At 38.2% G+C, this 24,527-nt stretch overlaps 1 protein-coding gene across 1 annotated transcript; it reads right to left on the bottom strand.

The window, feature by feature from the left end:
- Positions 1 to 24,029: 24,029 nt before the first annotated feature.
- On the bottom strand, positions 24,030 to 24,527 carry LOC149084971 (uncharacterized). The gene has a single exon (XM_089233828.1). The coding sequence runs from the start codon at positions 24,525 to 24,527 to the stop codon at positions 24,030 to 24,032; it is 498 nt and encodes a 165-aa protein (XP_089089954.1).

Genomic DNA, 24,527 nt, shown 5'->3' with positions numbered 1-24,527 from the left:
AAGTCATTCTTCCTCTTTTTCGAGGCTTAGTTCGTCCTGGACTGGAGTATGCTGTAAGGTTTTGGAGACCATACCTACAGAGGGACATAGACTTGGTTGAAGGGGTGCAGAGAAGAGCTACGCGTGTCCTTATTGGCACACAGGGCTTGAGTTATGAAGAAAGACTTCATTTTTTGAATATGTTTACATTGGATGAACGCAGGTGTCGAGGAGATATGATCGAAGTGTTCAAAATTTTCAATGGGATGGATAGGATGGACCATGAACTTTTAGTACACCGCCAATCGACTGCTTTTACAAGGGGACACCAGTATCGATTGGTGAGGGACAATGCAAGGTTATGGTGTCGCAGGGAATTTTTCTCCAATAGGGTTGTTAATAAATGGAATAGCTTACCCCCGGACGTAGTAAATTGTAACACAATTGACACGTTTAAAAAGAAATACGATAAACATGTTGGGGTAAATCGAGAAGCTATCCATTCTTAGAATAAGACAACCATAAGTAATCTTTATGGGCATCGTATAATATTTTATCATGTGTATATATTGTTTGTAATTTGTGTTAATTGCATTTTTAATTGGGTTGCTGTATTTTTGAAACATATGACAACCATATTTTTATGGGCATCTTTTTATCAGCCACCTCGTTGGGCATTTTGCCTGTTGTGGCGTTGTATTTGTATTTGTATTAACGTGTGCATTTTCATTGGGAATTTTTATATCGAAAAGCAATATTTGAGGTTTTTGACAGTTTTTGACAAAGGTTTTTGACGGAGGGTTTTTGACGTGACAGTTTAAACTGCGGTTTAAACCGTCAAAAACTGCCATGTGTCAAAAACCTGCCAACCCTGGTTCAGGGGCCGTGCTAAAATACAAATACAACGCCACAACAGGCAAAATGCCCAACGAGGTGGCTGATAAAAGATGCCCATAAAAATATGGATGTCATATATTTCAAAAATACAGCAACCCAATTAAAAATGCAATTAACACAAATTATAAACAATATATACACATGATAAAATATTATACAACGCCCATAAAGAATACTTATGGTTGTCTTATTCTAAGAATGGATAGCTTCTCGATTTACCCCAACATGTTTATCGTATTTCTTTTTAAACGTCTCAATTGTGTTACAATTTACTACCTCCGGGGGTAAGCTATTGCATTTATTAACAACCCTATTAGAGAAAAATTCCCTGCGACACCATAACCTTGCATTGTCCCTCACCAATCGATACTGGTGTCCCCTTGTAAAAGCAGTCGATTGGCGGTGTACTAAAAGTTCATGGTCCATCCTAATTATCCCGTTGAAAATGTTGAACACTTCGATCATATCTCCTCGACACCTGCGTTCATCGCTTGTTGTTCTATGCTTTTCAAAAGCTTCATATGCTGTCGTTTTCATAATTTTTAGCGATTTTTTGAATTCATATATCGCATACCGAGAAGAATACAGTAACAACCCACCTGAAATTTCAGAATAACGAAAATAAACTTCACTTTTTCAATACAAAAGGCCGCCTACTAGAATGAAGCTTCTGCTGCTTTGAGGCCAGTTTTGTAGTCACAGAAATGTTAATACTATTACCGACTTGTAGAGAAAAAAAGTTGTTTTGAATGTGCGGAATTAACTCAATTTCGTGAATTTTTGAGTTGTGACAGTATTTTTCTAGGTGTGCGGTATCTTGGCTAATGTTGAACTTAGAGAGAGAGAACCATAGGTTTTTTTAGCCTCAGTAAACGCAGGGCAATAACTTTTTAAATGAAACTTAAAGAACAAAGAGACTGTATAAAGAAAAATAAATTATGTATCTCGGTTCATATATATACAGCCTTTGGTAAAATGAATTATATATATAAAATTGGCACATTATTTGAATAGTTTTTCTAATTGTAAGTACAGGGTGTCCCATAAATTCGTAAATAGTTCAAAAATTTATAAAAATTAAAAGTAATTGGAATATATGAATGTGGTTTGCGAAAAAGTTGTTCTCACGAAGGATTTTTTTCGTTTGAGAAAAAAATTGCGTTTTTTTCCTTCAAATTTTTGTCGATAAAGGGTGCTGTAAACCAGTCCGGCAGGAATGATTGAACCTGAATCTTTCTCCAATCTCTCCTCTGTCCCAAACGTTCGTAAAGCTTCAGCCGGTGATTCATGGCTGTGGTAAAACTTCTTCACCAATGGGGGTTTATCCACTGATGTCAACATCACAATGAAAACCTTATGAAAGCGACAGTAACAGGAAAATTCAAAAATTAGTTGCTAATCGTACACCTTACATTTTATTGAACTCTGATTTGCATATTTCCAGTAATTTGCTTTCGTTCAGCACCTTCTATTGACAAAAATTTGAAATAATTTTTTTTCCTGTACCAAAAAATAACCCCGTTTCGTGAGAATAATTTTTTTTTGCAAACAGCATTCAAATATAGCGATTTCTTCAATTTTTATGAGTTTTTAAACTATTTAGGAATTTATGGGACACCCTGTATGTTTGTATAACCAGCAGAGTTATTTCAGCAGGAAACTGACATAAGTTTTATAACACTCGTATTATAAATGGGGGAAAAGAATAAAAGAATGCGGCTCTTAATTTACAAAGGAAATATTACTCGAAGTGATGACTTGAAAAGCTACTACACACACGGCTACTCAAAAGTTGAGCAACAAACTGAAAATCTGTCGCTATACAAGGAAATACAAATACAACGCCACAACAGGCAAAATGCCCAACGAGATGGCTGAGAAAAAGATGCCCATAACAAATATGGATGTCATATATTTCCAAAAATACAGCAACCCAATTAAAAACACAATCCAAAGGTAGCAACGAAAAGATACGAAATTTGTATACATTGCAGACAAATATGAACGAAAACTATTAGGCAGCCAAAAATTTTCGTAGCAGGATTTTCAGATGCCAATAAATTCAGTACATTAATAGCATCATTTGAACAGGTTCTGTATTTTCTCGTTACGTTGTTTTTAAGAAAAAGCCGAATAGCCAAATCTTAAAAGACGAATACACGACATCGTGTAAGTGATGATATGCGATGGACAGCGACAGGACGTCTCGGAGCGAGCACAAACAGCTTGAGGTAGCGTGAGTCCTATAGTCAAACGTTACATCATTAGTCATCAATGAAACACTATCGAAATGAAAGGACAGTGTCCGCGAAGACTCGTGAGAGGGCGTACAAGAGTCAGAGCTCTTCGTAATGATCATTATTTGTGTTTTTAAGCTTGATGTCGCAGATCATATACAGCGTGTCAAATTGGTTGTGGACTTGTAGCGTCGACAGAAAGAGCGATAGCACACTAAATAATTTCCCAACGGCTGCGTGATGGTCACATATATGTAAAGCAACCAATGGTCGGCATCTCACTCTGGCATCCTTACACCATATATATGTAGGGCAGTGTTTCTTAAATTTTTCGTCGCGACTCCTAGGGGCATCGCGACGAGCTGTAGATAATGGTTTGTGTGCCTGTTTACGGTTCAAAGTGGTTCTTTTATACGTGAAAATATCTACGAAACTATTCTGGGGAGCCGCAGATGATGAATTAGGCAAGGGAGCCGCGGGTGGAAAAAGTTTGAGAACCACTGCCACATAGGGCAAGGTTGAACTGGTGTCTAGATCACTTTCCTTCGGCCCCACAATAATGGGGGATGTGCTTTGCACGAATCACCCTTGGTTTGCTACACATGGAAACGCGACGAATACGAATGTGGAAAACGCCTGGAAATCGATATCAGACCCGTGACATCCCCGAAACAGTGGATGTCACGCCTACAGTGATGGTGGTTTGATGGTGGAAACAGAAATACTTGTAGCTACGGCACCCTACCGAACTCCATGTTTTCATTAGAGGCTCAGAGACGGTAATGCGCTATCGAGATGACTGTCTTGCACCATATATTTGCACCATTTCTTTCTGTCATGGGGACCTGATGTCATGTTTATGGACGATAATGCAACAGTTAATACAGTTCGTATTGTCGTGCATTACGTTTAGTCTGAAACACTGTATGGAATGGTCATCCATTTCGTCTGACTTGAACCCAATAGAGCATGTATTGGACAATCTTAGAAGACGTTTAACTGCTTTCCATGAACCTCGCAAAAATCTCAGTGAGCCGCGAACATGTCTTTCATGTGAATGGACCCTGATATAACCCGAACCCCCATTAATAATCTTATTATTGGTACGTATCGACGTTGTCGAGCCTTCGTATCCAATAGAGGTGGCCATTACCATATTCGCCGACCTCCTTCACTGAACTTTTTATGGCTCGATATATGATTGTTTTTTTCTGTGGCGGTTGTTCGAGTTTCGATTTCCTATTTTCTTTGCAATTTTACCTGAGAGTGTCTTTTGCTTCATCCTATGACATATGTAAATGCCAACAAAAAAATGAAAATATTCGCTTTCATGAGCATTTTTGCTTTTACTGCTTAACTTTTGAGCAGTAGTGCACTTAAGTTAAGCAGCAAATATTTACCGAAACTTATTTACTTAAGGAATGTCAATTATCAGTTATTTTCACTTGTATATTTATATCAAAAGTGTCCTTAAGTGTCTCGAGTGTGTAATTCAGCTTGTACAATTTCAACTTTGATCGAAAAATAATTTTCTTATTACCAAGTATTGTTATCAATAACAAGCTTATTTTTTTAGATACAAGAACTATCACTTACCTCAATTTTTTCTCCAAAATTTATTGGCGAAATGTTTTCTTGATACCGAGAGATCCCAAAAAAAAACACATTTTCCATGAACCGTATAATCCCGATTGAAGCTAAAGATTTGTTCTTCTCCTCCTGCCAGGGAAAATATTATAAATTCTAGAGCAAATTTTAACAAAAGAACAAGAAAGAAAGCTTGTAGCGAAAATTAACTTGACTTATGTGAGTTGAAAACAGACAAGATAATTTAGAAAAGAAAAGACTAGCATACATCTCTTCAAACTTCTCTTATTTCACGCCCTATAACTTTCCAATCCAAGAAGAGCGAGATAATGGTGCAAAGAATGTCTTCTCTAGAAAAAGCGGAGGCGTAACGAATCAATTCCTGCATCACTGACATAGAAAATAATTCACATAAGGAGATCTCAGCATTTTCTTTCAATAAAACAATAATATTTATATTATTTCTTTCTTTCATACTGTTTTACGCATTACTAATTTGAATCCGACTACCGAAACTTACTTATGGATTTTCACATTACTGAATTATAAAACAATGACCTTAGCTGTTCATCAGGTCGAACGTAAAACCATTATGATCGAAAGAGTTGCCTGCAATTGAATTAATTAGTATCTGCACGCTCATTATTGGAGGATTATCTGGTTTCCTCTTAGGCTTGCTGCTTTCAACAACCCTTAAATGTGTAGTTTTGTATATATGTGCAAAGCATTCTTTAAATGCTCATTACTACAGCAGTTTGAAGATAAAAATTAAAAATCACCTTTGCACAATAAGGTAAAGCCATATTCTTTCCATTTTATGTTTCGAATTTGCTACCAGATGTCATAATTAACAACTCTTTGTTTGCTTGCAGAGCATATTCGGCTGGGATTTCGCTATTTTGTTAAAATGTTTTGTTCGCATTTTTTTTTTTTTGTTTCAACTTAAAGTTTGCAAACGGAATTTTACTAAACAATCGGAATTGGAACTACATTATAAATCGGGTGTGGTAGCCCAGGTCGACAAGATACTCGCCTAAAGTACCGAAGGATGTTTAGTGTTGTCACGAGTTCGGTACTTGTCAGAAACTTTCCCTCCACGAGGGTACAACAGAAACGGCGACATGACCACCAAAAAAAAAAAATAGCTACCGTAGGAAGCCCCACACAAAAGGGGTTAGTGCACCAACCTCTCTGTGAGTATAACAAGAAGCTTCCGTTCGGAATCGGCAATAAATTGTAGGTCCCTGTCTAATTAGCTCTCGTGTGCAGAAAATGACCGTGGTTCAAAAATGATCAAATGACAGTATAAATCACACACACACAAAGAAGGAAAATATATAGTTATATATTTAGAAGTATTATTACTTCAATACATGTATGTTATGTGTGATTTTTGAGGCTTTGCATGTCGTCTGTAAAGCTTTGTATAAGTAGTATAATTCGAAATAGATTTTTATATGATTTTTCTAGCTTTCTATGCGTTTCATTAACTATGAAAACAATTATCAGCTCGAAAAAAGAAATCCAGCATTTAAAAAGGTTACAGTTTCCAAAAGTTCAAATTTGATTTCTGATGGAGGTTGTGTTAGAATGAAGCAATATAAGAATTCCAGACCCATTCTCTATCAATGGTATCATTGACTTGATACTTATAATTCTGAACACCGTTCAAAATTATATGAACCAATAACTCAGATCAGAAATTAACGCTGCAAAATGCATCGAGTTTTGACAATATTGCTCGATCCAAATAATCAGAAAAATAAATAAAAATTAAAAAATAATAAAAAAAAATCTGAAATTAACGTGTATATAACATCTATATAAACTTTGCTTGATGTTAAATTTATTGCCTTCAAATATCATCTTCAGACTACTTTTTTTTCATATTTTTTGGTCTTCAAAGCGCTCGATACTGAAATGATATATATATAATTCCCGTGATTCCATGAAATAAAAGTCCAATCTTGAGTGAAAGGAATAATCAGCTGAAGGTATTCCACAGACTTCTTACTATAAATGGCAAAATCCACTTCGATAAGTGCAATCGTCGGAAGCTCAACTCACGTCTGGTAAAAGTATAGTGGGCAATTATGTAATCCAGCATTGTTGTGCCATAAAGGTTCGTTAGTAGCACACTGCTTGAATGACTACCAAACTACTGGGAGTCTCCGATTCAACTTTTGAGTGTGCTAACGAATTCTCTTCAAGTTTCTCTCTGAACTGAATGAATTATAGCGAGCCATAATTCCAAGTAAAGCATAATAAAATGACTTACTCAATGTGAGTCCACAATATAACCATTAAGTTCAAGGGCGTAGCGAGGGGGGGGGGGACTTGGGGGTCTAGTCCCCCCCCCCCCCCGAAATGTGAGAAAATGACCGAAAAAAGGGAAAAAGATGGCCAAATCCATTGTTCTGTCACTTTGGTTCCCCCCCAGAAATGAAAGTGGTCCCCCCCCCGAAAGAAATTTCTGGCTACGCCCCTGATTAAGTTTTTTTTTTATCAGAGAAACTGCAAAAGAGATCCATAAAATATTATGAACTGCAACAAGGGCTCAGAAACACGCTTCTTCTATTTCATTACAAGTTTTAATCGGTTTCTATGAGTAATCAGTTGACATAAGTTCTTAAAAGATAGCTTAAAACTATATTTTTGATGACATAGTTAGGTGATAGATCACCCTAAGTGGGAGAACAGTTTTGCCCATACATTCTCAGATTCAGCCATCGTACATTCTGGTTATTTAATGTAAAGGTATTTTGTCAAAAAACCAAAGCTTTCCAAATACAAACAAATTGAAATTTTTTATTCAGTAAGGGCATTCTTTTTGTAAAATAAATTAATTACAAATACAAATACAACACCACAACAGGCAAAATGCCCAACGAGGTGGCTGATAAAAGATGCCCATAAAAATATGGATGTCATATATTTCAAAAATACAGCAACCCAATTAAAAATGCAATTAACACAAATTATAAACAATATATACACATGATAAAATATTATACAACGCCCATAAAGAATACTTATGGTTGTCTTATTCTAAGAATGGATAGCTTCTCGATTTACCCCAACATGTTTATCGTATTTCTTTTTAAACGTCTCAATTGTGTTACAATTTACTACCTCCGGGGGTAAGCTATTGCATTTATTAACAACCCTATTAGAGAAAAATTCCCTGCGACACCATAACCTTGCATTGTCCCTCACCAATCGATACTGGTGTCCCCTTGTAAAAGCAGTCGATTGGCGGTGTACTAAAAGTTCATGGTACATCCTATCCATCCCATTGACAATTTTGAACACTTCGATCATATCTCCTCGTCACTTGCGTTCATCCAATGTAAACATATTCAAAAAATGAAGTCTCTCTTCATAACTCTGCGTGACAATAAGGACACGCGTAGCTCTTCTCTGCACCCCTTCAACCAAGTCTATGTCCCTCTGTAGGTATGGTCTCCAAAACCTTACAGCATACTCCAGTCCAGGACGAACTAAGCCTCGAAAAAGCGGAAGAATGACTTCAGGAGAACGCGAAGAGACCGTTTTGAAAATGAAACCAAACCAAGCATTCTATTCGATTTTTTGACCACCGCTGAACAATTTTCAGAAAACCTAAGCCGCTCGTGATTGAGAATTCCCAAATCGGTCACCCTAGTTGCATCCGGGAAAGCGACACCATTCAACTCGTAAGAGAACCGTGGGTTGTTCGAAACAAAGAGAGCGACCATGCACTTGTCAACGCTAAACGTCATGCTCCATTCATTTGCCCATGATGCAATCCTGTTTAAGTTTGTTTGGAGCAACTCCCTATTGCTTTGATTCTCAATTACCCCCATTAGCTTCACGTCTGCGAATTTGCTAGCAATCCCATCGATACCCTGATCGAGTTTATCGATAAAAAGTGAAAAAGTATAGGGCTAAGGATATTTCCTTGAGGAACTCCACTTGTGACGTTTGTCCAACCAGAGAATTCCCCGTTCACCATAACTCGTTGCGACCTATCTCTTAACCACGATTCTATCCAATTCAGCAAGTTGCCCCCAATCCCAATCTCGTGTAAACGCTTCAAGAGTTTGCCATGTTGGACCCGATTGAATGCCTTCTGGAAATCAAGGTAAACAACGTCGACATTTTTGCTCTTACCCAAAGCCTTAGTCACGTGATCATAGAAGCAAAGGAGGTTAGTTACACATGACTTTCCCTTCCTGAACCCATGCTGATTATCCGACAATACATTATTCTCGTCTATCCACTTCACAAACTGCCTTTTGATGATAATTTCCAAAATTTTCAAGAGGGAGCTCGTCAAACTCACTGGACGATAATTTGTGACACCGCTTCTCTACTACCCTTCTTAAATATCGGAACAACGTTAGCAAGTTTCCAATCTCTTGGGACGATACCCTCAGCAACACTACTCCTGTATATCTGTGCGACTGGCCCCAACAATTCGTTAGCACATTCCCTGAGGACCCTGGGATAGATATCATCTGGTCCTGGTGCTTTGCTTGCACATACATTTCTTAGAAGATTTAGGACCTCCACGTTATAACGATAATTACGATATTACCACGATAATTATCCTTGTAAGTGATACATTTCTTCCAGTATAACGATCGTGTTTGAATTATTGCTCGTATAATGCGAGCAACATATATTTTCAACTTATTTTGCGTTTACCTGCCAAATTCCATATAGCAATAAAACATAGTAAGACATATTAGATGCTACCCAAACATAGGCGTACGCAGAATTTTCTCAAGGGGGGTTTTCAATTTTTTTTTTCTTCTCAAGGGGGGGGAATTACGTTTTTTCCTGAAAAATAACACTATAATCTCGGCTTGAGAGGGGGGTTAAAACCCCCAAACCCCCCTTTGCGTACGACAATGCACCTAAGTGTTACTGCACGCACGTGAGTTTTTGCGTACATTTTGGGGGAGGGCGAAAATCGCGCGACGCTTCACGGACGTGCGGTTTTTTACTTCGGTTACTTTTCGTGAATCAATTTCTGTGCGCGTTGGAGAATATTGCCCATACCCGCAGCGCTAGACCGCTGAAAACTACAGAAAGACTTACTCATGGCTATGTTTTATTGTAGTGATTCCCACGCTACAATACCTAATGTCCAAGAAAATATATTATTATACTTTTGTATATTTTTGTATATAGGGTGCATAGGCAACAGGGCGTATGGCATTTTATTGGCATACCGTTGATTCTAGAAGCATACTTCTAATTAGAAAAGTATTCAAATAACGTGTAGTACTCAGATATGTCATTCATGTTGCAAGGGGTTTTGTATAGTTATTAAAATAAAAATGTTAGCTCTTTATACAAACATTCTGTGCTCAAAAATCTAATCAGAAAGTTGTTGCCCTCTGTCTTTCCTGATGCCATCAAAAAAAACCACGTTTCTAAGTATAATATTCACTGAGGTATTCGTATTTGAAAAATGCAAGGTAAATGGGGAAAAACAGCATTAAACCGTTTTACCCGTATTTATTATATATCGCACAGGGTGTTCATATAAAAATTTGACATTTTTATTTCAATAACTATGCAAACCGTTTTTGCAACGTGTATGAGTACTATACGTTATTTGGATATTTTTCCTAATTGGAAATATGCCTCTAGGATCAACGGTTCGTCAGTAAAATACCATGCGCCCTGTTAATGCACCCTGTATATGGATTTGTCTTTTTGGCTTAATAATAAAGTGTTCCAGACTCTGCTAAGAAACTGGGCTGGAAGAGAGCTCGGTAATGGCACAAGTCCGGTGGCAGAGTTCTAGCGTTCCTTCATTCATTCATGCAGTGATTCCAAAATGGTGTGCGGCCAGCTATCTCTGTAAAGTAGACTTTGTTCGCAAACATATTTTCCGTCTTCTCCAAACTATCAGATCAACTGCCAGTGGGTGGAGTCGGCTTTTGTTAAAAGTTTGATAACGGCAGGAGTGAGACGGTGTTTTTTTCCCTTCCCTTTGGGGTAGTATAAGAATATGAGAACTGTAAAAATAATAGAACAAGATAGAGTATTTCTCTTCCTCGGTTTATTGTTCTTGTTGTGGGGGGAAAGCACTATCTCTCTCTCACAGCACAAAATCGGAAAAAAATATTTTTCTTGGAAAAAGGTGTGGCATTTTACAAAGGGTTGAGTGATTTCCACTATGGTAGTTATAATGCGGATCAGTGAAATTTTAAAATTGGCTTAAAGGGTTAATAGTTTATAGTTTTCCTTAAAGCTTTCAATTTTAGCTGTCGTAATGCAATTTTTTTAAACATTGCTTTCAGAGAACTGCTATATCTCAAGGTGCGTATACATTAGCGAGCGGATCTTGCAATGAAAGCATTTGCGATTGGTTGTTCAGTAATTTGTACGGTGTTGTGAACGGTTCTTGAGCTGATTGAAAACTGGACCCACCTGGAATCAGTTTTTCAAGGAACACAAAGGAAAGAAAGGAATACAAAGGAAGTTTATGTATCCTTGAGCGGATTAGAACCGCTGCAAGAAGGGGGGGGGTCGTCGTACGTTGCAAGATCGGAGAGCTAATTTATACGCGTCTTCAAGATCCGTGACGTAATATTACCAGGTGGGTAATTGGTCCCAAAATGGATATTCCAATATAGCCAGAACTGTTTTCACAGCATTATGGACTTGGTTAATGTGCTATTCTGGGCTCCTCTCTACCTGTATTAGCGGATTGGGGGGGGGGGTATATTTAAAAAAATGTATTCAAATTTAGTTTAAGCAGGGGTTAAAATTAGTTTTTTTTGTATTTTTCTTTACAGGTGTATCATTCATGTATGGATTGAAATTGAAACGCAACACATACGGGGTGATTATAAAAAAACTATCCCGACATATGGGCCCCTAACTATCATACCATTCACAGAAACTGAATGAAATTTTGGCATAAGGTATTTTGAGGTATGCGCTAAAGAATGATATGGAAAACAACAGTGTCACTCTAACAGTTACGGTTACAGTGAGAAAATTTCGGAAATATCAAATGACAACACCAAGTTTTTTGTATTGGAATGCGATCTCCATACTGAAAAACACTAAATAGCGTTGGAATGGCACCTGTAGCACGAAAATTCCCGGAGCTAGGCAAGGAAAAAGTAAAAAGGACTTTGCCGTGCACCAGAGCATTAATGTTCGTTTCATTCGTCACACCGTTTCTTCGATCCCAGCCTGATTAGTCCTCCACAAGGTCATGTGTGAAACACAATAAAATGCTTTATTTTATGCTGCTTCTCTGTCCGTATTGGTTGTCCTCACTTTTATCCTATCTACCGCCGGTGATTTTCATGCTACAGTTGCCGTTCGAACGCTATTTAGGGTTTTTCACAATGGAGATCACATTCCAATACAAAAAACTTGGGTGTTGCCATTTGATATTTTCGAAATTTTCTCACTGTAACCGTAACTGTTAGAGTGACACTGTTGTTTTCCATATCATTCTTGAGCGCATACATCAAAATACCTTATGCCAAAATTTCATTCAGTTTCTGTGAATGGTATGATAGTTAGGGGCCCATATGTCGGGATAGTTTTTTTATAATCACCCTGTATATAAAAAACGGTGCAAAATTAAAAAGACGAAACAATTTGATTGATTAAACCAGTTTCCCAAAATTGAGCGATATCGCCTCTTCGTTCGAAAATACAGTGGAACTCTCTTATAACGAACAGTGCAATTACGAATTTTTACATATTACGAAGTTTTTCCGAGTCCCGTGAACTTCGTATTGCTTATCAATGCTATTTTGATTGCTTATAACGAACACCGATTTCAGCAAGGTATGCTATAGCGAATTTTCAACCAACTTTTGAACATGGTATTGTCACAAATTTTTTTGTAATCTTATCTAAGTCTTCTTATCTGTAAATTTACCTTTCTGCAGCTGATAATGACTCCTTTCTTTCCTTGGAAGGCATTCTAGTAGAGCTGTTTTGGGTACTGAAAAAACAAGTAAAATTCCCTATTTTACTTTTTTTTTCCTACCCTACTTTTCACTGCTAAAACCAATTTTGTTTGCAGAAATCCTCATTAGGAAGAAAGGATTGAGGTTATTTTTCCCCAAGTATCTAATCTCTAAACCACTTTTAGTGCACATTTGCCATTCTCAAGCTAGATTCGGACGTTGGTTACGATGTCAATTTCGTCATCGTTTGCAAATTAATATTGAGAATTTCCAAGTGAGGAACGCTATCCATTACTTCAAAAAAGAGAGAGAGATAGATTTAAACGCAAAATTTTCAAAGTCCCTGAAAGTATCAGAATGCTCAGATTACTGAAAATGTATATCGTGCAAGTAAAATGTCTTATTTTGCTTGAACGCATCATTTTTCAAGCCGGTACGGATATAACGAAGTTCGCTTATAACGAATAGTTTCGTCGTTTTTTTTCGACTTCGTTATAAGCAGATTCGACTACTACTACTAAAGCAGACATACATACACCTCGTCCATATTTCGTGAGAAAAAAATTTAACTAAATACAAAGAAAAGAAAAGTTTTATGTGGTACTATGGTGATTTTTTAACAGTGCTTTTGACTATGTATATCATGGAACTTTTTAAAATGAGTCAATGCGTGGTTAATTATACAAGGTGGATACCTTGTGATATTCCAGATTCAGAAATATAAATTATACTTTAAATATACAGTTTTCGTGAATGTTCAGATTACATGGAGAAGATACGGATGTGTATCCTAATATGATTAAGCTCTTCTCCTCTGGCGTTAAAATGCTGTTTTACAGATAATCTATGTAACAGGCCAATGACTCTCGATCATTCTGATCCTTTTTTAAAATCATGCGATAGAAGCCAAAAGTCCTATGCGTTTATTCGGCAAAATACAGTGTTTTGGTTCTTTTGAAAAGCACTGATATGGAGAGAAATCGCAGAGGGAAGCCAATATCTTGTGGCATAAGAGCTAACTACTAACAGCCTACTGTTTTGAATGGCATGGTTATAATATCCATTAAAAATATCCAAAATCAAGCATTTCTATTTCTTCGAAACGGCCGTGTACGTTCGCATCAGTCGTTTACAGTTTGATGCACCAACGTCCATCAGACGTCAACAGCATTATCACTAAAGTCATAAAATCTATCTTGTCATTTGGGCCATATATAATCATGTGTACTAACCCATGATGTGAAACCATGAAAAGTACTTCCCGTGGCGTAATATTCTTCATCGCGGCCATAAAACTGGTGATTTGAGCTTCGCGATGTATTTCCTCCTCTCTCCCGGCTTTCTTACAGTTATTTATCATATTAAAGCCAAATGTGATGTTTTTTCCCCCTTCTCTATATTCCTCATAACTCGTTTCGTACTTAGCATTGATAATTAACTCTTCTTCCAATCCATCGATCAAACAGGACAGCATTTCGTATATATATATATATATATAAGCAGAGCCTATAAATTAATATCAGTGCATATAAAGAGGTTGATCTCGGTTATAAGTCATCTTACTCGTAAATAATGCTAGCGTTGACGTATGCGGTGGATAATGGAAACATATAGCTAAAATAATATCTAGTAAAACAATACCTTAACATCAGTGGCAACCAGTGCCTGATTAACCATTAAGCAAAATAAGCACGTGCTTAGGGCATCAATAGAAAAGGGGCACCACAAAAAATGATCAAATAGAACATTGTTTTTAAATGTACAATTTTTTCCCCAGCATCAACCATTGGGTAGAAAATCCTAAAATTTTAAGAGCACTTGATTGTACAGTTGAAGATCTTTGTCGAAAGTTTGACCAAGGCTGAAACTCAGTAAGGGCGGGAGGAGTCTGATGCCAGGGCTTTGAACCAGGAAGGGTGCTGAGTTTGCACGTTTTTCTTAAAAAATTGTGTGTGTGTGTGGGGGGGGGGGCACCAAAGGGGATACAGATCCCCCAAGTAACAGGGTAAATTTTAGTTTGTAGTTGCGACCGTGAAGGTGACACGAAAGTAGAGAAACTAAATTGCGAACAAGAACTCGTGTCAATGCTTGGTTTTTGGATTGAAATTTTGCTCTATTACCATAAAATATGCCTAGAGCCGCCTCAACAGCATTAACCCCACCCCCGGGTAAAACAAAATTTTCTGAGCCCCCCACCCCCAGCTATAAAAACTTGCCTATCAATTTGCATACTTACTCTCTCCAAAACTTTAACCTGATCAAATTGTCATGAGGCCTACCCAGCATTCGAGGCTCCAGAGGGGTGAGATCATAGGCCTTGACAGAAATGATTTTTCTGAACCCCCGCTCCCCACTGAAAACTACCGGCTTACCAATTTACATACTTATTCTTGAAAATCGTGAACAGATCTAATTTCATGAGGTTCCGGGTCATGTGGGGCGCGGTAGCCCGGTCGATAAGATGCTCGCCTAAAGTACCAAGGGATGTTTAGAGGTGTCGCGAGTTCGATACCCGGTTCATCCTTGTCAGAAAACTTTCCTGACACAGGGGTACAACAAAAAACGGCGACTTGACCGCAGCAAAAAATTGCTACCGCAGGGAGTCCCCCCATCGAGGGGTTAGCGCGCCAACCTCTCGATGAGTATAAAAAAACAAGCATGCCGTTCGGAATCGGCAATAAATTGTAGGTCCCGGTCTAATTAGCCCTCGTGTGCAGAAAATGACCTGGGTGCAACAAAAATGATCAAATGATCCGGGTCACGTGTTAATTTTAAAAGTATTTTAAAAGTAAAATGGGGGGGGGGGAAGAGCACCAAAATGTCTTGCGTGCTTAGGGCCTTCAAATGGGTTATTCGCTTGACTTAATGTGTCCCGGTCAGGAATGTGCTGAAGAGTTTCCAAGACCGGGAAAATTTATGTGTAGGAAAGAGAGATCAGATATATAGAGATCTCTAGAGAGTTTTCTAAGGCAATTTTTCAAGTTTTCAAGATCTCTAACCCTTTAAGCCAGTCTTGCTCAAAGTACACATTGCGGCTGCTAGAAAGTAAACTTTGTTAGGGGCGTCACGACGAGCTAGAGATATTAATTTGGGTGTCTATTTATACTTTGAGAGAGAAATAGTTTTTTTTTTTATGTAGGAAAATATCTACCGATCTATTCTGGGAAGCGTCAGATGAACCATGAATTTGGCAAGCGAGCCGCAGGTGACAAAAATTTGAGAAACACTGCTTTAAGTGGTTTTCAGAATTTTCCTGATCAGCATTATATAACTGCCACAAGGAAAATCACTAAACCTTCGGCAAACTGACACACCTGTTTTCAAGAAGCATATGTTTTTCTGACCTTGTGCACCTTATGGGTGTGAGTGTCCCCCACCCCCCAACACCAAGAATAATAATAAAAAGAGAAATATGTTCTATTTTTTTTCCTATTGTTTATACCAGTGTTTCCCAACCTTTTGAAGTTCGCGGTACCCTTGGGAACAACATTGAAAACGGGAGGCACGTTTCCTTGAATACAGAATATAGTTAACTACAACAGTAATCACTGAGTGAAAATACATCACTAGAGTTTTGCTCGATTAAATCATTAATGTGAAACTTGTGATTCATACTTAGAGCACAGATACTTTAAATCAGGCCTTACTGCTGGCTACGAAACACATAAATTGTCCTCAAGGTCTTGCAATCTATTTCCTGGCCGCTGTGCGGTCGTGTGGGCATCGTGCTGGACTCTCGTCCTGAGGATCCAGGTTCAAACCCTGTTGATGGCACAGTGGTGGTCGGCTGAAGTTGGTTTTCTGCGGTTTTCCATCTTGGAGGTGCAAATGCACACACACACACAAGCCGGTCTCCCATTTGAAAAAGTCTCCCTGCAGATAACAGGCAGACCAACAACACGATACTGACATAACATGAAAATTCAAGCATTTCCATCTTTACTTCAGCAAATGGAAGGCAGATGGCAACACAAACCAAGCGCAACTCAACAACATAAATACGTTAGGACCACACATACACTCAGAACACTCATTCCGGCATGTGCCGATTCGTTAGAAATTCCGTAGAGGAATGTGCATGTACGATTAAGCAGTAGTAGTCTATTTCCTGGAAGATGGCAGCACTATACAGAAACAAACTTCACAACACATACACGCGCATTCCGGCATGTACCGATTCGTTCGAGGAATTTGTACGAGATGCACGTACGGTTTTATAGTAGCAGTCTATTTCTTGCTTTGTATTTTATTGTCATTATAGCAGAGGCGGCGTGCTCGAATAGATATGATGTTGAAAAGGGCAAAAATGCGTTAATTGCTTCCTTCATTAGATTAGGATACTCCTCTTTCAGTCCAAGGCAAAACGCAGCCACCGACGCCTCACTCTTGGTGAACTTACCTTTGAGTGTGGAATCAGTGCAAAAATCATTAAATACATATCGTTCGCAAGCAGTGAAATCTATTTCCTCCACACTGTCTGCGAAATGAAATGGTGAGACAACCAAGTCGAAATTCGCAGTGGAAAGGGATGGGAAAGTGCATATTTATTGCATCTTGCAATTTTGATAAGTGTTTGACAAATGAGGTCTTTCAGCTTATCCGAAGGTGTGTGATGTTACTCTCCGCTATTACTACGAAGGTTGCGACAGCAGGCTGATGCGAAGATAAATCCAAGAAATAAAACTGGCCTTGCAGGGAATCGAACCCATGTCCTCCCACTTGCCGGGTGAGTGCCCTATACCATTAAACTAGATAGCAACGAATCCTCTTTCCTTAGAGCTTGTGTGCACTGAGTGGGACGTACATGGATAGCCAGACCTAACACAGGTCAAGTCTCACATTGCTGAAACTGCCACCAGATGGCGACTTATCCGATTAGTCTTCCATGCATGAGCGTAATTAATTCGACTTAGTTTATTTTAAGACCATCATTATGGTTTTCTTTAGTTTAAGTAAGTTTAAGTATGGCGTATTGAATTCCGTATCGTCTTGTTTGTCTCTGTTGGTGTTTAATTTCGAACCAATCGGGATTTTTCTGAATAAAAAAACAATATTTTGTAAAGATAGAGTTTATTGATGTTAAATCTATAAATCATTGTGAGTCTTGGATTGTATCTATTTTTTCAGATATATTATTCACAACTTTTCTCAGAGTGTTTATTATATTTATATTTGAGTCATAATCACCGCGCGCCATACAGATATGTCATATTGTATGACTAGTAAAATCCATGTGAAATAAACCGTACGAAGAAATTTAGGGATAATATATTTTTTTTCAAGCAGTTATCCATTCATTTTCCTTTTTTTTCCATTTTTTATTATTATTTTTAATACTTTTCATCCAGAAAGAACGGTGTTTGTAGATGATATCAATAAATATTTCTTACAATATATTTACATTTTTCTCTGAAAAAAAATTTTCATTCACTTGATAATTTTTTATGCAGGTCTTCAAACTTTATACAATCAACTCTATTAATTGTTCTGTTCAACAGTTTCAGATTTTGTAATTTCTGTTTTTTCAGCATTATAACCATTTGAAAGCAATGGCCAGTGATCAGTTATATGAATTTTGGCTATTGCGGTTTCATACTGCCAGTTTAATTTTCCATTTCTTATATATAAACTGAAGAGCCAAAAAAACTGGTACAGGCACGCGTATGCAAATAAAGAGATATGGAACCAATCAGAGTGCGGCGCTGCGGTCGGCAACGCCTATATAACACAACAAGTGTCTGGCATAGTTGTTAGATCGGTTACTGCTGCTACAATGGCAGGTTATCGAGATTTAAGTGAGTTTGAACGTAGTGTTATAGTCGGCGCACGAGAGATGGGACATAGCATCTCCGAGGTAGCGATGAAATTTGGATTTTCACATACGACCATTTCACGAGTGTACCGTGAATATCGGGAATCCGGTAAAAAATTAAATCTACGACGTCGCTGCGGCCGGAAAAAGATCATGCAAGAACGGGACCAACGACGGCTGACGAGAATCATTAAACGTGACAGACGTGCAACCCTTCTGCAAATTGCTGAAGATTTAAATGCTGGGCCATCAACAAGTGTCAGCATGCGAACCATTCAACGAAACATCATCGATATGGGCTTTCAGAGCCGAAGGCCCACTCATGTACCCTTGATGACTGCACGACACAAAGCTTTACGCCTCGCCTGGGCCCGACAACACCGACATTGGACTGTTGAGGACTGGAAACACGTTGCCTAGTCTGACGAATCTCGGTTCCAATTGCTTCGAGCTGATGGATGTGTACGGGTATGGAGACAACCTCATGAATCCATGGACCCTACATGTCAACAGGGGACTGTTCAAGCTGGTGGAAGCTCTGTGATGGTATGGGGCGTGTGCAGTTGGCGTTATATGGGACCCCTGATACGTCTAGATACGACTCTGACAGGTGACAGGTACGTAAGCATCCTGTCTGATCACCTGCACCCATTCATATCCATTGTGCATTCCGACAGACTTGGACAATTCAGCAGGACAATGCGACACCCCACACGTCCAGAACTGCTACAAAGTGGCTCCAGGAACATTCTTCTGACTTTAGACACTTCCGCTGGCCACCTAAATCCCCAGACATGAACATTATTGAACATATCTGGGATGCCTTGCAACGTGCTGTTCAGAAGAGATCTCCACCCCCCTCTTACTCCTACGGATTTATGGACAGCCCTGCAGAATTCATGGTGTCAATTATCTCCAGCACTACTTCAGACATTAGTCGAGTCCATGCCACGTCGTGTTGCGGCACTTCTGCGGGCTCGCGGTGGCCTTGCACGATATTAGGCAAGTGAACCAGTTTTTTTGGCTCTTCAGTGTATATAATCGATGCACGATGTTGATCGGGTAGGTGCATCAATATAAGACAAAAATCCATTTTTCGCCATCATGCCTGTTAATTCCTCCGTTTCGTAGTTTATCTTTAAAATATCAATATTGAAATCTCCCATACAAATGAAATTTTCATATTCTATTCTGTTAATAATTGATTCAAATTTGGTTACGAATTGCATTGGTTGAAAATCACGTGCTCTATAAATCAGTATTATACACAAATCGAGATTAGAATCGTATGAAAAAGTTATTTCTGCTGAATCGAATTTTTGTACAGTATGTGAATTTTTCATGTATGCTATTACTCCTTCGGAGTTATTCCTAGTTCTTGTCTCACAAATTATATAATACTTGGGTATTTGATATAAATCTATTTCATCATTTTTTTAATCCAAATTTCACTTAGTAAAATATAATCAAATGAATAATTTATTTTTTAAATATATCATCAACTGATTGAAATTTTCACGCATACTTCTGTGATATTTACATGTACAATATTTATTTTACTTTCATTTGAAAATTCATTTATATTATCAATTGAGTCAATTGAGTGACGTCGCGGACCTACCTCGTATTCATTCACTTGATGATTCACTGCTTTTAATGTTTATTCTGTCCCGATCTTTGAGATTTCTAATGTGATATACTCTATCCGTCACCTTTTCGCAATAGTATTTTCCCATTCCTAATCCAGGCGTAGCTGTATGAGTTGGCTTTTTTAAATTGCCTCACTTCATAAAACAGATTCTTTAAGTTTTTTGTAAGATGTTCGTTCACGAAAAGCGTTGTCGAAGGGTACTTATCGTCTAGTTCACTATCCGACAAACCCTTATGAATTTTCACAGCTTGAATATCTCTCCATTTGTCTCTGATCGAGGAGTCTCGAAATTACACAATGATAGGACGAGCGATTTGTTCTTGTTGACTGAATTTACACGATGCATCTTAACGATTTCTTCAGGGTGATATACCTCTGTAAGGACCCAATTTTCAAAACTAAATTTTGGATGTTCTTCCCCTTGTCCTCTGGCATTCCCTGTATTTCGATGTTCGATCGTATTTCCATGTCATCCAGCATTGTGCAGACATTCTCAACTTTTTGTGTCAACGTCTGATTTTCCTTTTGCAGTCAGTAGTTTTAGCATTTTATATTTCCTTCAGCACATCTTCCATCAATTCGGTTTTCAAATCCTTTATTGCATTGTCGCTAAAAAATTCCAATGATTTTTATATATATATATATCGGATGTTAGTTTCATTGTGATCTCGGATGACATTTTTTTCATCTTGGATCTGATCATATCCACGATCTTTTGTTCTTGATTTCCCAATGACTTTGCATAATTCGCAATTCCAGCTTTGTTTGTCCTTCATTTTTTTGAAGTTCGCTTCAGAGATGCCAACACACATCGGATGGTATAGATTTTTATACTCACAGCACTTGAAAACCTCCACGAGGTCGAAAATTTGTCCTTTACAAATCTTGCAATATATATCCATATCGTCAATTCAGTGCAGTTCCATCGATTTCAATTACTGTACGTCACCATGCACAAAAAAATATTGATCATTTAACTTTCCCTTTTCTCATCATTACATTTCCCTTTTTTTGTATATAAGGTCACCGGTTGCATTTTCTAGAATTTAACCAATAACCTTATTGGTTTATTTTTTCAAGTTTTATAAAAGAGATTTTATCAAACTTTTACAGTGTAATACCGGCCTTCGAGGTGGTATAGAAATATACGTACAGTATAAACCATTGTTTCCCAACCGGTGTGCTCGGCACCCTTGGTATGGGCTAAGGGGTGCCGCGAGATATTATGGAGATAGATCAAAAACTATTACGGTCCAATAATACAAAAACTATTACGGTCCAATAATACAAAAACTATTACGGTCCAATAATACAAAAACTATTACGGTCCAATAATACAAAAACAATTAATATACATAGCACCTAAAGAATATAATAGATTGAATGCCGAAATAGAATCAGAAATCATTGCACAAATTTAAACTACTAATAAAGAAAATCAACGCAATTGAATAATAATTTATACATGAATTTTTTTTTCTCTTTACAAATGTAATGAGGACATTGAATATTATATCTTGAATTACATATATACATCAATTGGTCTGTTTCCAACCCCAAAATATACTATAGTATCAATATGCCCTGGACTGGGCTAATACATAAATGGTAATATATGTTTTTGTATATTGCGTCTGTATATAAGCAGAAGATATCTTTTGTGTTGCACGACGCTATTCCCTCTGTTCTAGAAAAGCGTGTTTGTACATTGCACCCCCTATGGTTCACGGATAGCATGCGCAACCTTTATCTTGAAAAGGAAAGAACAATCAGAGAGTATAAAAGTGGACGAGGTGATCTGTCATTGTTTACTGATAAAGAAAGGCGTTGAAGAAAGCGATAAGGGATAGTAAAAATGAAGTTGAATCTAGGTTGGCAGATAACATTGGCTCTGACCCTAAATCATTTTTTAGATACCTCAATAATGGATGTAAGGGGACAGTTGGCTCCCCTCTCAGTTGGAGGATCTAGGGTAGAGAGCAATGTAGGTATGTGTAATACTTTCAATGAATTTTTCGCGTCGGTTTTTAATAGAGATAATGATAAGCACCAGGACCAGATGATATCTATCCCAGGGTTCTCAGGAAAATTGCTAATGAATTGTTGGGGCCAGTCGCACAGATATACAGGAGTAGTGTTGCTGAGGGTAGGATTAGAAACTTGCTAATGTTCCGATTAAGAAGGGTAGTAGAGAAGCTGTGTCCAATTATCATCCTATGAGTTTCACAAGCTCCCTCTCGAAAATTTTGGAAATTATTATCAAAAAGTAATTGGTGAAGTGGCTATACAAAAATAATGTATTGTCAGATAATCAGCTTGGGTTTAGGAAGGGGAAGTCATGTGTGACTAACCTCCTTTGCTTCTATGATCGCCTGACTAAGGCTTTGGGTAAGGGCAAAAATGTAAATGTTGTTTATCTTGATTTCCAGAAGGCATTGGATCGGGCCTAACATGTTAAACACTTGAAGCGTTTACACGAGATTGGGATTGAGGGCAGCTTGCTGAATTGGATAGAATTGTGATTGAGAGATAGGTCACAACGAGTTATGGTCAACGGGGAATTCTCTGGTTGGACAGGCGTCACTAGTGGAGTTCCTCAAGTAAGTGTTCTTGGCCCCATACTTTTTTCACTTTTTATCGATAAACTCGATCAGGGTATCGATGGGATTGCTAGCAAATTCGCAGATGACGTGAAGCTAATGGGGGTAATCGGGAATCGAAGCGATAGGGAGTTGCTCAGTCCAACTTAAACAGGATTGCAGCATGGGCAAATGAATGGAGCATGACGTTTAACGTTGACAAGTGCATGATCACTCATTTTGGTTTAAACAACCCACGGTTCTCTTATGAGTTGAATGGTGTCACTATCCCGGATGCAACTAGGATCATTGATTTGGGAATTCTTATTGACGTGTGGCTTAGGTTTTCTGAATATCGTTCAGCAATGGTAAAAAAAAGCTAACAGAATGCTCGGTCTTATTTTCAAAAAGGTGTCTTCGCGTTCTCCTAAAGTCATTCTTCCGCTTTTCCGAGGATTAGTTCGTCCTGGACTGGAGTATGCTGTAAGGTTTTGGGTTTTGGAGACCATACCTACAGTGGGACATACTCTTTGTTGAAGGGGTGCAGGGAAGAGCTACACATGTCGTTATTGGCACACGGGTGCTTGAGTTATGAAGAGAGACTTCATCTTGTGAATGTTTTCATTGGATGAACACAGGTGTCGGGGAGATATAATCGAAGTGTTCAAAATTTTCAATGGGATGGATAGGATGGGCCATGAATTATTAGTACACCATGAATCGACTGCTTTTACAAGGAGACACCAGTACCGATTGGTAAGAGACAATGCGAAGTTATGATGTCGCAGGGAATTTTTCAGTTTTCTAATAGGGTTGTTAATAAATAGAACAGTTTACCCCCGGAGGTAGTAAATTCTAAAACAATTAACCCGTTTAAAAAGAAATACGATAACATGTTGGGGTAAATCGAGAAGCTATCCATACTTAGAATGAGACAACCATAAATACATTATGGGTATTGTATAATATTTAGTCATGTGTATATATATATATATTGTTTATAATTTTTTTGATTGCATTTTTAATTGGATTGCTGTATTTTAGTAATATATGACATCCATAATTGTTATGGCCATCTTATCATCTCAGCCACCTCGTTGAGCATTTTGCTTGTTGTGGCCTTGTATTTATATAACGATTACATATTTTCAATTAGAGAGACGGAAGAGCGTCCTTTCAGAACCGTGTGGTCTAGCCAAGTGTTTTAACTCGTAGTGTTACTAGATTCATATCTCTTTTTCTGCTTCTTCCTGGCACCACTGGATCTGTCTGCATTGGGTGTTTCTGGGACGCTCTAGATACACCACACTACTCCCCCCCCCCCCGAAGCACCAACGGTACGATTTCTGATTATACATACGAGTAGCTGTACTTATGGTTGAAACGCACGCACCTACCGGAGCGTGTTGTTGTGGTGGTTTGAATATGACTTGGTATCGTCGATGTGTCTAGAATAGGATCTGTCGTCATATCCTTTGTTTCGGTTTTCGATGAACAGTTCTCGTCCAATAATGTGAAGACGGGTTTCAGCCTGTCTACACCGATTATGGCTTCTGTAGTTCCTAGGTCGATGGTGAAATGTTTCTCAGAACATTTAAGCACTTTGAACGGTCCATCGTATGCTTGCTGTAAAGGTTTTTTCACTCCATCGCGACGCACGAAGATATGGGTGCACTTATCGAGCTGAGGATGGACGGAGGTTGTCGGTTTTGAGTGAGATGATGTCGGCACTGGCGTCAGCTTTAGCATATTTTCTCGCAATCGAAGGATGAAGTCTGATGTGTCCTCTGATTTGGGTGTTTGATTGAGGAATTCGGTTGGTAGTCGGATTGGAGAACCGTACACCAT

Source organism: Pholcus phalangioides, unplaced genomic scaffold (assembly GCF_987345545.1).
Source record: "Pholcus phalangioides strain wild (caught in Gottingen) unplaced genomic scaffold, Ppha-v1.0 ptg000007l_1, whole genome shotgun sequence".
NCBI classification, from domain to species: Eukaryota; Metazoa; Arthropoda; class Arachnida; order Araneae; family Pholcidae; genus Pholcus; species Pholcus phalangioides.
This window is presented reverse-complemented; position numbering and strand designations above follow the sequence as displayed.